Raw genomic sequence first — 16779 nt, forward strand, 5'->3', positions numbered from 1 at the left:
CATAATGAAAGCATTCCCACCAAACATACACTATTGCTTAGTGACTTCATAATGAAAGCATTCCCACCAAACATACACTATTACTTAGTGACTTCATAATGAAAGCATTCCCACCAAACATACACTATTGCTTAGTGACTTGATAATGAAAGCATTCCCACCAAACATACACTACTGCTTAGTGACTTAATAATGAAGGCATTCCGACCAAACATACACTATTACTTAGTGACTTCATAATGAAGGCATTCCCACCAAACATACACTATTACTTAGTGACTTCATAATGAAAGCATTCCCACCAAACATACTGTATTACTTAGTGACTTCATAATGAAGGCATTCTCAACAAACATACACTATTACTTAGTGACTTTGTACTGAAGACAATCCCACCAAACATACACTATTACTTAGTGACTTCATTATGAAAGCATATTACTTAGTGACTTCATAATGAAGGCATTCCCACCAAACATACACTATTACTTAGTGACTTCATAATGAAGGCATTCCCACCAAACATACACTATTACTTAGTGACTTCATAATGAAGGCATTCCCATCAATCATACATTATTACTTAGTGACTTCATAATAAAGACATTCCCACCAAACATACACTATTACTTAGTGACTTCATAATGGAGGCATTCTCACCAAACATACGCTATTACTTAGTGACTTCATAATGGAGGCAATCCCACCAAACATACACTATTACTTAGTGACTTCATAATGAAGGCATTCCCACCAAACATACACTATTGCTTAGTGACTTCATAATGAAAGCATTCCCACCAAACATACACTATTGCTTAGTGACTTCATAATGAAAGCATTCCCACCAAACATACACTATTGCTTAGTGACTTCATAATAAAGGCATTCCGACCAAACATACGCTATTACTTAGTGACTTCATAATGAAAGCATTCCCACTAAACATACCCTATTACTTAGTGACTTTAGCCTAGACTTCCTTTGTCAAATAGCACACGATATGTCTGAGTTTTTTAATGACTTCAACTCACTCCAAGCTGTTAATGAACTAATAACACCAAATACTAAAGCTTATCACTATTTCTTTATAGACTTCATAATCACTTCTCATTCTGCAAACATTTCCTCCTTATCTACACCGCCCTCCCCTACCTTAAGTGACCACTGCCCTGTAACATTTCACATTAAAAATATCATTCTAAAACACTCCCCAAGAAGTCTTCATTCAGGCAAAAATCACCTGTTAATCTCCCTAAATTACTACCTTACCTCTCCCTCTTAGATTGGTCTCCAACACTTCTTCTATCAGATGCTAGAATTTCTGCAACTTAACTATCTCAATTCCTCCTCAACTTACAAAAGACTTACTACCATATAGTAATCAGACTGTTCAAACACAATAAAACTGATTATACAATGACCCCCCATTAATACTCAAAAACGTGCATGCTGATTGTTCAGCATGCACATTGTAAATCAGAGTTAAAGTAATGGAAAAAGGTCCAGTCACCCGAACATTTTCCATTACTATAACTCTTTTTTTACAGCAACGGAGAACGCAAAATCTCTGTTGCTTCACACTGTCTCGCTATGTTAAACTCCTTTAACATAGCGAGACAGTTTGTAAAAAGCAATGGAGATCTTTCTTTCTCCGTTGCTTTTACCCACAGCTCTGATGTACTGCATAGGCATACGCATGCGCAGTACATCAGAACTGCCGCAGAATACCAGACAGCTGTGGAAGGGCAGCAAGGAGGCATTATACAATGCCATTATTTAAGTAGTTATTTGTTTCTGAAATAATGTCATTGTATAATAGCAATAACCCACTTCTGGGTGTGGGTAATGCTGGATTTGCCCATGGTTGGCTTTGTTTGGCACTCGGGCTTCACCCTCGTGACCAAACCACACTAACCGTGGGTAAAAACAGCATTACCCACACCCAGGCGTGGGTTATTGCTATAATGTCTCATTGAAGAACTTAAGATGCCAATGCAGCTCCATAATGATGCTTGCTGAAACTGGAAAGGAATCCACATGCCACATAACAGAGAACTTGACACCTTCTTACACAACACCAAACAAGCAATTCACAAACACAAAATCAAACACCTAAAAACAAAACAATCCTCTGTACTATACTACCAAAAAGATTCTGGCAAAAACTGAATAACCAGACAGACAGAACACCTCCAGAGGAAGTCCCCAACAAAAAAATATATAACATAGCATTCTGGCAAATTATTACCTTCAGACTTTCCCCAAGAGTTCTCCCACTTGCCCACACTACCATCCATCTCCACCTCAAACCTCTAGTCTGACCTAGCCCCCAAGAATACATACCGCTCATTTCTGTAAAATTACAAGTCACACCCCTACTACTTTATTGGAAAGCTAGAAGGGCATTAATGCCTGTGCTTGAAATATTTGTATGCATGTATATGTACTAGAACCTCTAGATTCACCTATCAGATTTGACAGCCTATGCCCATGCCCATCGTTTCTATACCACTGTAGTGACATCTAGTGACTCCATTAGTTCACATCTATAACCTTTGCTTCACAACCAAAATCATGCCATTAATACGGAAATTAGCTCTTGTCACACCAACCCAAAGGAAATCAAAGAATCTGATACTAGCCAGTACTAGTCCATTTCTATACTTCTCACAGTAGACAAAATCCTTGAGAAGTTTATTTACAATCATCTTACCACACACCTCAAAAAAAGCTAACTGTTCTCCAAGAAACAGCAGGGATTGTTGTCCAGAACTACCATAACTGCACTATGGACCCTAACTGACAACATCCTAACAAACAGATAAAGATAACCTAACAAGTGCAGTTTTTGGTGTCTTTCACATGGCTGATCTTTTTCTGTACTACTAACACAGCTTATGGACATTGGCATAAACCCAGAAACCACCAGGTGGGATCATGGACTTCCCAAGAAACAGATCCTTCAGAGTAAAAATATGGCTCCTCCCTTTCTCAAACTACCTCTACTCAGTCAGGAGTTCTGCAAGGATCAATACTTGCCCCCCATACCATACTCAGTCTTCATAAACAAATTTAATACTTGACCTACTGCAACTAACCCTCCTTCTCTGTACAAATATCACTCATTTACAGGTCAAGCTCTGCACATAGAGAGCCAAAGTAAATTTCAAGCAAACCGCTTACAATTAAATAATTTGACTTATCACAAAAAACTCCTTCTTAATCCAAAGAGAACCAAATCAATTTTCTTTGGGACAAACAAAATGCCCCCCCCCATCCCAACTCCAGATAACAGATCAGTTCAACAACCACATAGAAATAATCACAACCTTTCGATATTTAGGCATACGGCTTAATCAGTTCCTTAATTTTCAAGACCAGATTAAAAAAACAACAAATATCCAAAGTAAATTCTTATTCTGAACCCAGAACTCTCCATTTTTCTCTACACCAGCCAGAGCAATATTAGGAAAAGGTATTCTACTCACACAACTTTATTATGGCTTATCACTATTTTTCCACCGCTTCTGTGAAAAAACAAAGTGATCTACAATCCATTTCCAAATAAGCATGTCACTTTATTTCTAACTCTCAAAAACATTAACATCACAGTCTATCAAAATCCAAATGGCTACCTGTACAAAACAGAGGCAAGTTACTCCTAAGTTTCTAGCTTACTAAATCAAGATGCACCATCTCCACTTGTTAAGAAGCTCATCACAACCAACCCAACCTATAACCTGAGACTCTAGTCCACGCCAGGCTCAGCACTCCGAACCCCCAAACCAAACTGTATATCTCAAACCACATCTTCTCAGTCTTCACTCTCAAACTATGACATTCTTTCCCAAAACATCTCAGAAACATCTCCAGTTGCCCAAAATACTGACCACAACTCAAACTATAATACAAACACAGCATAAATGCAAGTGCCACAATACTGGACATATAACTTAAATCTGACTAAATCAGTCCCTACAAGACCTTGACTGTTTCCTGTTTCAGCATCTGATACAGTCATACATAATGAGTATCAACTGTCTCAGATATAAATATGCACATAGCTGCAGCTAACTTAAATGCGAATTTGTAGCAACTTCACCACAGCTTAGACATTGTGCATGTAACTCTGTACTTTTCTTGCACATTTCTCTTTATATCCCTTTATTATTTGAAGTTACACTCAATTTGATTACACTTCTGGCATTCTCTCTTTTTTAAATACCTTTATTGAATTATCACGTAAAAGGGTGGCCAAGGTGGTGCAGCGGTTAGCGTGGTTACCTCACAGCAAGAGGTTCTCTGGTTTGATTCTCGGCTGGGGTGCCTTCTGTGCGGAGTCTGTATGTCCTCCCTGTGGTCGCGTGGGTTTCCTCTGGGTGCTCTGATTTCCTCCCACATCCCAAAGACATGCAGTAGGTGGATTGGACACTCTAAATTGGCCCTAGGTGTGTGTGTGTGTGTGTGTGTGTGTGTGTGTGTGTGTGTGTGTGTGTGTGTGTGTGTGTGTGTGTGCCTTCTGTAGAAGGTTGGGCGCCAGGCTGGCAACTCGACACCTTAAAACACCGCTGCCAATTATGAGCGGACAGATGATCCACTGTGGTGACCCCTAACTGGGAAAAGCCGAAAGAATAATAATAAGAAGACTGAATTATCACGTAAAGACATAGGCAAATATACATTTATACAAAAGCAAACAAACCATATTAATATAGACCCAGTTGGAAATATTATATATCACATATACTCTTTTGCATAATCATCAATCTAACATTACATAAATTGATAACTTCCTGCCTTCCCTTAAATATCACTTTTTTTTTCTATGTAATTTGCTCCTACCCTTTTCTTAAGATCCCACCTCCAGTCATACCTCTCAACCTCTTAGAGCAAGAAATCTGGACAAAACATGACAAAATGGGGAGACAAGACAGGTTTTAAACATGGCTCTTACAAACTTAGGAAGTTGCTAGAGTAACAGGGTTTGTGTTAACATTTTCTGAAGAATCTGAAGTCTGAAACTCAATTGCATCTCATTAGTGAATTACTTCAATCCTCAGATCAACCCAGTGATTTGACAAAAAAAACACATTTTATTAGGACTAGATCAAAAATATGAGGCAAATGTCTGGACATTCTGCAAAAATCTGGATAGTTCAGAGGCATGCCTCTAGTTCTTTTATCCCGGTTCAATATTCAATACTTCAAATACAGTTGATTTAGACGTTGATTTCCATTTTCTAGTAATTACTTCTTAGGCAGCCACCAAAATTAAACTTAACAAGGCCTATGTCTAGGCAATTCAGATCCTGTGCCCCAGCTTAAAAAATAATTTAATTATACCAATTTGTTCAATCAATATTTCTGGCAGAGTTTTTCTGTAATGAATGCTTAAAGTTGCCAGCTCATTACACTCCCAAAATGTATGTCCCCAGTTACCTCTTTCTTCCTCATCACACCTCCCACATTTGCTGTCTTACCTGAGGAAAATTATTTGCCTGGGATACAAAAATACCTATGCAAACACTTCCAAGCAAACATCCTAAATCATCTAGACCTTACTGAATATTTGGGAACCATACATATGTCCTCCCATTGTTTTCTTGTGAACTGATTATCCAATCTGTCTTCCCAATATTTTCTATCCTCCTCTGATTGATTCCTATAGTTATTGTGCAGTATTTTATGTGTCATGCTAACTAACCTTTTTTTTAAATATCAGCTTCTATTCTACATTCTGAAAGCTCTACTAGAGTAGGTCTTTCACTTAGGATTCCCCTCTCCTCTTCTCTTTGCCTGATAGGGAATGCAGTCTCTAGCCTGCAATCCAAAAGTCTTCTTTGCCTCTTCCCATTCTATTACCTTTACCTCTCTAGTTATTTGCTCCCATACCTTGGTTCCTTTGCCAGTTTTCTCTGGTAAATTCCATCCCCTTCTTGCCTATTCTCTGTACCCTTAACTACAATCATCAATATACTGGCAAAATCTCCTTCCTCATGTTGGCTGAGTTCTTATAGATTCATAGATTGTTACTAGGTTAATGACATGGGGGAACTTTCTAAACCTAGCCAAGTTTTCCTGAAAGAATAATATTGTTCTGTATCCAAATAGGATATTTAGGGACAAGCGTTTATAAGTTACCTCTGTCATAAAGGGCATGGGTGCAGGTCTGGTGAAAATTTCCTACTCCTCATCCACTGGTGTAGGGTGCACTTAAACTGGATAATAGACAAACTCAACTTTCCACTGATGGGAAGCCTGTTCCATAGGAGGAGCAGTCTCTGGGACAAATAGCTGTCTGTCCCGCATATTCTGTTTAAGTCATAGACAAAATTCAGGTCCTTAGACCTTGTGTTTGTGGTTCTGTTTGACTTACAAATGAGCAGGAGATTCATAAGTGTGGGGTTTGCAGATGTCTTGTAAGCCAGGCATATATCACCCCTCAGCAATCTATAGGAGTTTGAGTAGAGAGAAGGGGCTTTAAGGCACTCTGTGTAAGGCAGGTTTGTTACGCCTTGTATTCTTTTTGTAAGGAACCTCTGAGGTCGCTCTAGTTGCTGCATATGCCTGGTCAGGTACATACCAAAGGCAGCATTGTACTCTATGACTGATCTGATGACGGCAGAGTACAGTGGGATAATGATCTCTTTGGACCTAGATGCCATGCTCTTACTTATAAGTGGCACAACATAAAATGGATTTCCTCACCACTGTAGACACATGGTGGTTGAAGGTAAAGCTACTGACTACATGCATATCCAGATCCCTGACCACTGGGTCGAATATTAGGGTCATATTATCAACATGGTAATTAGGCAGGATGGTTGACATCCCAAAGGGTACAATTATGCATTTCTTAGCATTGGGTTTAAGACCATGACTTTGACATCATTTCTTATCAGAGATAGGCCTTCTTGAATAATGCTAGTGTCTGCAGGGGAGATGACAATGATCCCCAGCTTGCAATCATCTGTAAACTTAGTCAGCCATGAACCTTCAGCATTTGTTTCCATTTCAGCGAAATAGATGCCAAAAAGAATACTTTTTGCGATTTTTTGAATATAATATCCTGTATGGCTGCTGTTACTCCAGTCTCTCCTGGTCTCTCCCTGCTTCTTCATCATCCACTTCTGCTTTGAGTTATAGCTTTCTGCTTGTGTTGTGAGCCTTAAATGTGTCACTCTAAAGTATATCTTCAACTCAAGTAATACTAAACCACCTTGTTCTATTAGAAAGACAAACTTACCCCACTTGACTCTCGGCCTTTTCCCCTCCCAGATAAAATAATTCTGTTCTTTATTAGTTACTCTCCAGAACTATTCCTCTGGTTGATAGAAATATGCCTGACCTGTATATAAAACTAAAGGGACTAAAACATTTTTACTGCTTGTATCTTTCTACCCATAATCAAAAAACAACAGCTTCGAGTTTCTCAGTTTTTGTACTATTTTTTGTTTAGACTTTTCCCATATATCTTTAGGTGCGATAACAGAATCTTTTTTAACCCATACTCCAAAATACTTAACTTTGTCGTGCCCCTATAAATATGTGTATTGCTGAATCAATTCATGTGTGGGTGTATAGTTTACAGCTATAGTCTTTGTTTTACCTTCATTAACTTTATATCCTGAAAAGACATGAAACTGTCTAAAAATGTTCCACAACACTGAGATGACCTTTTCTGGTTTTATCAGGTGCAAAACGTCTGCAAATAAAGCCAACTTTTCTTAATTATCACATGAGGTGTGCTCTCTTTGATCAAATTAAAAAAAAAAAATTACAGTAGACAATTGATACAAACATGCTGTGCAACACATTGCCCAAGACTTACTGTATGCTTTGTTCTTAATGGTTCAAAACTCTACTTTACCAAAGATTTTGGTGTCTTCCTCATTAGATGCATTTTCTAGCAGTGGTTTATGTCATATTTTAATGAGTATAGACCTGGCCAGTTCAATATTCGCACTTCAACTGATTTACTGAACATGGAATAGTATATATGCAACCATGTTTGAAGCTTTAAAACCACTGCAAAGACAAGGCAATACTGCTGACTCTGTGGACGGAAAACATGACTGTCCGGGTTTACACAGCTTGCAGTTAAAACAGTTCCTTTTCTACAGTGCCACCTTATTTGAAATCATGTAGGTGGCACCATATGTTGAGGTCACACAACCTAATGCAGTAAAGACTTTATCATAAAGTGATATGTAAAGTTAAACAAAGATGGTGTACTGTGACAAAATCTGTTAACTAGAAACAAAGTCACAAATGCACTTGTTTTCTATCTACTGGTACTCACATGTGGCATCATTTTACTTCACAGTGGCAAGTCATAAACAAATGGGTTTAATGGCTTTGAAAAAAAATATGCTTAGAGACATGGTTCTTAAAACATATTTAGTGACCACTTCAGACTGGATTCTTCCAGCAGTACAGAACTTTATTGAGATATCTGAAAATTCGTTTGCTTTTACAGACAGTAAGGTTACAACATTATTATGAAAAGAATTTACATGATTTTTACTCACGTCTGCAACTTTAACTGCACATTAATCCTACAGAGAAAAGGCACAAACTTGGAAGGGTGACATTAACTTAAAGCAAGCTTTGCTTAAATCTATGAAAGAACTATTTTGCTTCCTCCCAGATGTAACTGTAATCCGTCCTAGCTGTACCAGGCAGTGGTGAAAAGCATTTGTAGTTTGAATGCAGTGCTAATGAATAATGGAATGGAATGCATTTCTAGATACATCAATAAATAAAAACAAATATTACATTCTTAATTATAGTGATATGTTAAAACTGATAGTAACAGTATTTTGTTTCTCTTGCAGGTAAAAGAGAAATACAAGAAAAGACTTCCATTGCTGTGCCTATCCATGTACCGATCAGACACTGGCTCAGCATTAGTGCAACATATGTGTGTAGGTAAGTCTACTCATGGCAATACCTGTTGTGGAACTGGACTCAAACTGATTAATGAGTCTCATCCTACAACATAGAATATGGAGCACACCTACATTCATGTGATGTACAAGTACATGACTGAAGTCTTGAGTCGCAGAATCCCAAAGACTAAAACAAATGAGCAGAAAAGACTGACATCTGCTGAATCCCAAAACCTGTTCAGGACTTCTAAGTGACTCCACTGACTCTTTGCCTTGTGCATTAATGGTCTATGTTCTGGTTGTTTTAGAGTTATCATACAGGAATCCTTCATACTAATAGAAGGGCAGACATTTTAAACTAAAAAACAAGCTATTTGTACAATTACAGTCTTGTACACTTTAAAAGTGCCTGAAAACAAAACAGTTTTCAAGACATTTTGTAGGACAGGCACCTGGTACACCACCCCCACCTATTCACATGTATTCCACCTCTATGTTCCTATATAACCTTTATGGAAGGAAATATCAATTTTGCTAGAAAACTGAGCATTTCTTCAAAGCTGTAAAACCTTTGAATTGAGGTTGTGAGAACAGGGGAAGTTGAAACAAACATGTTTTCATTCATTTTAACACTTCCAACTCAACTTGTAAATACTATACATTCCTTTGTTAAAGCATGTGCTATAAATTAGCACACTCCTTAGTCCACTTTGTGTATTTTTTTGCTTGAAGCATCTTAACAACAAACCACAATCACAATCCTGTGAATCAAATATTCCTGGCAAACCTACTACATATACTCTTTCTAATATGACTACACTACAAGATATTTGGAAAGCACAAGTTTCAAGAGTTTTTCCTCCAGCCTTGGTGCACGAGTTTTGGTTCAAACATCAGTCATGTACCTGACACTCACAGATTGTCTTTGGCTTTGTAAGATGTTTCTTACATACTCTTAATACAAATGCAGCAACTTGGGGAGAGATAGTGTCCAGTCATACTGGGAACGGTCATACTTATTGCTTTATGCAAGAACTTACTGTGTTATTGACAAGATAACAGTATTGCAACATTTTCCATTTGTGTATTATATTACCCCACAAAAGCACATGGAACTAACTACCATACTCTAAAAAAGCACAATAACATAATTATTTTGGATTACAGCTGTATGTAAAAATTCCCACAGTTTAATTCTTGCTTTGAAAATTACCATACAAGCTTGGTGAGACTGTACCATAACTCCATATCTGTGACAACATCTCATTCACTGTGTTACTAGTTTCTTTTGAACATCCTGCTAATTGGGACTGATGTGAATACATAAGCAATATTCCTCAAACCTGCCAAAAAAACATGTGACATAGCGGCCACCATGGAATCTGCTTTGCTTAGGTCATGCAAAAGATATACAGAAAGTGGGACAGCCTTATAGCCAAGGCAGAAACGTAAGAATGTTCAACATACTTTGTCTTAAAGGGAATGTTTACTTTCTTCTTTGGTTTTATCCTTCATTTATAATTGCATCAAATAATTTGCGACAATAAAATACATAGATACTTATCATTTCTGCAATGACTGCTATACCAATTAACATTTAAAAATACTGAACATGGTAGAAAAGTTAAGTAAAAAATAATACTTAAAAATAAGTAAAAAAAATGTAAAACAAGTCTTGCATAATACTTTTTGACTTAAATGTCTCATAATAATTTAGGCAATAAACTCAGATAAGATGAATTATGTGAAAGGCAACTAGGAGCTAGCCTTGTCTTCCTTTAGGTCATACCTGCAAATGAATAACAAAACACATTATTTCTAGTCTGACAGAAAAAAAAACAACAATCAATTTAGTTTTCATTTTGTTCTTTTTTCAAAAACAGAATGTTATCAGTAATTTATTCTAAAAGGCATGGTTATCTCCCACAGACACAGAGGTTTACACATGACAAACCACACATATCAGAGCAAAGCAGAGGGCTACAAGGATGGTTCAGGTGAAACAACAGAAATATCTACATTTCCGCACAATACTTTGTCAGGTATGTTGGGGGGTGCTAATGGTTTTAAATAAGAAAATTTGTTTGAGCTGGGATATGGGATGCAGATTGCCAGACACAGTAAGGCCTTACTAAGTCTAATGCTATTGGCTACAAAAAAAAAATACTAGAAAACTGAAATCAAAATCTAAACCATCTAAAATTGAAGTACTAAACACTGTAAAGGACATAAAGGAACTAGAAAATGGAAGCAGCAAAAATAAATGGAATTTGTGGAAACAATACATAAAGAATTGTGTTCAGAAGAAAGAGTGAAATTTAATACCTAAATTGCCCTGGCCAAGGCATTTGACACAATACCCCACTCAGGCATAGTTGACAAACTCAAGAGGTTAGGTAAAAACCCATATGTCATCCAGTGGACAGCCAACTGTCTCACAGACAGGACCCAGGAAGTTAGAATTGGGGAGTCCACCTCTATAAAGAGGCCAGTCACAAGTGGAGTCCCTCAGGGATAAGTCCTTGGACCGTTCCTTTTTGGCATTTACTTCTCAGAAGTCAAGGCCAATGTCAGTGGTCTATGGCGGACTAAATTTGCAGATGATTGCAAATTAGGAGCTGTCATTGAATCTCACACTGACACAAATGTTCTCCAGGAGGGGCTGACATAGACAAACAACTGGTGTCAGAGCCATGGACTAAAACTAAATGCCAAGAAATGCATAATAGTATCCTTTGGGAGGTCATCCATCCCTGGTAACTATCATATTGACAACACACCCCTTAGAGTTGACCCAGTAGTCAAGGACTTAGGGACACACATAGATAGTAATCTAGCCTTTCATCACCACATGTCTACAGTGATGAGGAAATCATTCTATGTTGCACAACTTATAAACAAAGGTATGGTATCTAAGTCCAAGGAAGTCATTGTTCCACTGTATTTGGCATTCATCAGACCTATCATTGAGTAAGTGGCCCCTTTGGTATGCACCTAACCAGGCATATCCAACAATTGGAATGTCCACAGAGGTTCCTCACTAAAAGACTACAGGGCATAAGTAATATGTCCTATGCAGTCCACCTCAAGGCCATATCCCTGTATTCTGTCTCCTACAGGCTTTTGAGGGGAGATCTATGCCTGGCATACAGTACATTGTCAGACCTCACTCTGATGAACCTCCTGCATATTCACAAAACAAACAGCACCAGAATTACCTGTTCTAAAGACTTAAACCTTGCCTGTGATATAAACAGGACCTGCTGGTGAGATAGGTATGTACCCCAGAGACTACCTCATCTATGGCTCAGGCCCCCCCATCCACGTGAAGCAGAGTTCCTCCCTAACCAAATTCAAGTGCAACTTGTACAATTGGATGGGAAACTGGAAATTCATCCATGGTTTGGCACCTATGTCTCTAATGGACACAGGTAACCTGTAAATGGTTCATCTCCCAGGCCCGTGCTTACACTTAGCAAGGGTATCAGAACTTGTCAGAGATTTGGGATGCATGGCTAGGCTTAAAAAGGCCCTTGTGGTCGTTAGCCTAGTAAACACCTATAAACCTATGATCCTATCATGGGAAGGCAGGAACTGAGCAATTTATGTACTGTTGGAGTGTATGAAAATAACAATGGTATTATGTTTTTCTTCTTTTTTGTTACTCTATGTGTACCAAGATCTCTTTTTAAAAAAAATGTCATGTTTAATGAAGATGTTTAAAAAAATGTGTCCCTCCTGACTCCAGAAAATGGACATTCTTTATAAACTCCAGGCTGTGTAATGCAAGTCCCTTATTAGCCATACTCTGATCAACTTGTACATGATCTCCTCAGTCCAGTACAGCATTAGGAGATTACAGTGCTTTAACTTTTGTGCCACGTTAGGGCCCACAGCCCCCAAATATACATCTCACAAGTCCAGATTCTACACTGCAATGATTAGGTCCTGGAGAAGCTTTCCTCTCTCATTAAGTCAGATCAGAGGAAGAAGTGGGCTAGACTCTGTGGATTTAACACTGTCTTCTACCTAGACTAAACTGTGATTGTAGGGATGCTGACACTAGGGACACAGGCTTAGGCACATGTCTGAGCAAGGTAGTTTGGATGAGGTTCTCAACCCTACAGGAGAAGCTCAGAGACTTCATCCTGGAAATTTTTTAATGGGGTGGCATACTTCTCTTCAGTCAGCCCTCACTGGACTTGATAAACTAAGTCTTGAAGAGGAAGCTTATTCTTCACACTATGGTGGATCCTTATGTTCCTGCTTTCCTCGCTACTCTTTCCTAACCAAACCAACACCAGAAGAGGAAAAAGCCTCATCACAAATCAGCCTATGGGAGGGTGGTTGTTCTCTACGTTTTTTTCCAGTTTGGAAAGATACCATAACTAACCAGTGGTTTCTGCATGTGGCCATGGTCATCAACACCTGAGCTCTTAGATTACTACCTAGACATGGCTCTGCTAAGGGAACTCTGTGAACAGGCCCAGACTTTTCTTCTGAAAGGGTGTTTAGAAGCCACTCCTGAAAGGGTGTTTAGAGGCCACTCCTTCTATGGAATGAAGCACGAGATCCTAATCTATCCTCTTTTTAGTTCTAAAGGGAAGGGTAGTTTCACTTTCACTGCAGACTTCAGCAGCTTCTACCAGCAGATCTGGTACAGTATGTTCCAGATGCTAAGTTGCCAAAGGTCATGCCACTGCCTCCTCAGAGCTCCTGGATTGTGTCTCTGGACATAATAGATACAATTTGGCATGTAATTCACTAGGACCCTCATAGGAGATTCCTTCTAGTCACAGATGGTATGTGACTTCATTTCTAGCAGAAGCAGTCAACTTAGCTTTTCTTCAAAGACAAAAGTGCTCATCAAGGTGTTATACATGGGGTGGAGAGTGCCTTACAGGAGAAGACCCACATACTTCCCTACCAAGGTGACTGACTCCTGGTGGCCCCATCAAGGTGCACTTTGGTAGTATCTCAGCAGTGAATGCTTCCATACTTTTCATCATCTCTGATGCCAGCTCAATTGGTTGCCTATAAAGGAGCAGAGTTGGACATTCCCCAGTATCAGTCATTCCTGCCCAAAGATAAGGCCTATAAAGTTACAAAATTGGTATCTTGGCTCAAGGTACAGCAAAGGGTTTAGTCGCAGACACTGTTGTACCTTTTTAACTTAATGGCAGCCACAGTCCTAATAGCGCAATTTGCATGCTTGCAGATGCAGCTAATGCAGCAAACTGAGGTGCTATGAATGCAGAGTCACTATCCACTCACTCACTCACTCACTCACTCACTCACTCACTCACTCACTCACTCACAGATCTGATGTTAGACTCACACCACTGGGCCTTGGAATAATACACAATTCTCAAAAATCTCCACATGCCCATCCATACATTTAGCGGAAATCAATACAGATCCTCATAATGGATGCTTCTCTGGTGGTGAAGTTCTCCTTAACTTCACCCCTGTTAATAGAATGAGGTCTGTCCTACCGAGGAAACTCGGCATCTATCAGATGGCACTACAAGCACTCTTCCTACCCCTTGTGGCCTTAGGGGAGAAGCTCCATCCTGGTCACCTTGTAATTCAGTCTGACAGTCAATACACTGTGTGATATCTACACAAGTAAGGAACATGCAGCTGTGCCCTATCTACAGTAATGCAGTTGTACCTCTGGTAGTGGGCACAGACAGAAATATTCTAGCAGTTCACATCCTGGATGAAGTAAATGTGCTGGTGGAATCCCAAAGCCATTACTCTAGCCATCTCCTGGAGGTGAAGATTAAGAAAGTGTGCCTGATTTGGATCTGTGGAATTGGGGTGCTCCAGAGATCAGCCTACTTGCCACTCAGAAGAACTTAGCTATTCTTTGTCTTCAGAACTCAATAAAGAAAAGCAAGGGGAAGTTATGGTGGATGCTTTCTCCATTTCACAGTAAGGGTGATTCCTGTACAGCTTCCCAGCATTCCCATTTACTCCATGACTCATTGCGAAGTTCAAGGAAGCTAGCATAAAACTAATATGTATTGCTCCATGGTGGCTGAGAAGGGTATGAATTTAGACTTTACATTTCCAGGTGGTACAAGAAGCTGAACCAGATGTACCCCTTATTGAGAGTGCCAAATGACTTCATCTTAGGATAAGACTTCTTTTGTTAATCCTCTGATCCTGCAAAATCTTCAAGCTGAGGTTTCATAAGTGACTGAAGCCATCAGAAAGCCTTCTTCAGGCAGATCTATGCTGACAACTGGAAGAGATTTTCTGCATGGAATGGTACCAAATACCAAACCAAGTAGTAAGTAATTCTGACCTATCTCAAGTATCTCTCTGACCAAGGTGCATATGTCACCTGTTTGTGCCCATCCTGAATTTGAGCAGGACTGTGGTCCAGTACTGGCTGGTCATGCAGTTCCTTTAAGGAGTGCTACATCTTCATTTGCATTTGAAAATAAAAAAATCTCCCTTCTGAGACCTGAACTTCAGGACTGACAGACTTTCCCATCCCACATTCAAACCACTGATTCAGTGGTGCCAAAGTTCATATCTTGAAAACTGCTTTCTTTGGTGGCCACCACCTCCACTCATGGAATCCCAGAGCTGCATACCATCACGTGTAGGGGACAGTACCCAGTTTTTCACAAGGATCAGATATCCTTTTAGTCCATCTCATGTTTCTTCCCAAAAATGATGTCTTGATTACTCCTGAATCAGTCTATTAATCTCTGTATTTTGTTCACCTGGGTGAAAACTACAGACCAGCAAACCTTCCAAATTCTGGATGTACACTGTCAGCACAGGATTCACCCAAAGGAGAGATATGACTTTAAGAAGACTGTTGCTATGTTGTTACAGGAAAAGAATGTCTGGTAATCACCAGGCAACCCCCTTCTTAGTTACTTGCCAACTGCATCATCTTTTTCCTTCAGGTGGCTCACTGACCTTTATAAAAATACTATCTACAGCCATGGCAATAAAGTCATGGCTGCTTCCAGTGTTTACTTCAAGAAGGTCTCAGCTACAGACAGTTATGTTGTGCTGTAGCCACCGGGTCCTCAGTTCACACCTTCACCAAACATTATTGTCTTGAGTGCAACTCTGTGAGTTTAGCCTCCTGTACTTCAGTAGTCAGCTTTCGGATCTTAGCCATTTATCTGTCCTTTGGCTCCTTCCATCCTGGTGTATTTAAACCTTGGGATTCAACCTCATTGAAGACCCCCAAAAAAGGGTCCTTCTTTTTGGGTCCCTAATACTATCAGTCCACTCCCCCAATGCTTGGCAGGCTAATCTGGCTAGACGAGGTTGTTGTAGATCTCTGTAAGTTGGGCATGTATACACTTGTATACTAGTTTTTACCAGTCTGAGTTTTAAAGCTGACTGACTCAATAGTTAAGCCTCTACCTCACAGCATCAGGGACTAAGGTTCAAATCTACAGTTGCTCTTCTGTGAGGAATTTGCATGTTCTCTCTGTGTCTGCATGGGCCTTCTCGAAGTACCCAGTGTCCTCCCAAAAACATGCTTATTGATTGGTTACTACGAAGTGTATATACAGTACATACATGTATATATATTTAACCATTACCCCAAAACAAAACACGTGCAACACATAGCTCACAAAGCCAGTGTGCCGAACAGTCACAACCCTTAAGGCTAAACAACACACCTGATACACTTGTAAAAGGTGACTCTATCGTCAGGCACACTGACGTCCCGCTCACCAGGCTGAACAAGGAGAAGGTCACGGTGAGCTGCCTGTCGGGCGCTAGGATCCGCCACATAACACAAGCACTCAGGTCACTCCAAGGCAAGTACAAATATGACTCAGTCATTGTCCATGCTGGTGAGAATGACCTGAGATGTACCTCCCTGGACTACATGAAAAGA

General features: G+C 39.5%; 1 protein-coding gene across 1 annotated transcript in view; it reads right to left on the reverse strand.

Moving 5' to 3' along the window:
- Positions 1-8421: 8421 nt before the first annotated feature.
- The window catches only part of ESYT1 (extended synaptotagmin 1), an 869597-nt gene continuing 861239 nt past the window's right edge, over positions 8422-16779 (reverse strand). Inside the window, exon 31 of the mRNA XM_044083745.1 lies at positions 8422-10683. Coding sequence (XP_043939680.1) covers positions 10650-10683 — 34 coding nt within the window. The 3' untranslated portion in view covers positions 8422-10649. The remainder of the gene's footprint in view (positions 10684-16779) is intronic.

The sequence above is a fragment of the Protopterus annectens genome, chromosome 9.part0 (genome assembly GCF_019279795.1).
Source record: "Protopterus annectens isolate FY-2018-M chromosome 9.part0, PAN1.0, whole genome shotgun sequence".
NCBI classification, from domain to species: domain Eukaryota; kingdom Metazoa; phylum Chordata; order Ceratodontiformes; family Protopteridae; genus Protopterus; species Protopterus annectens.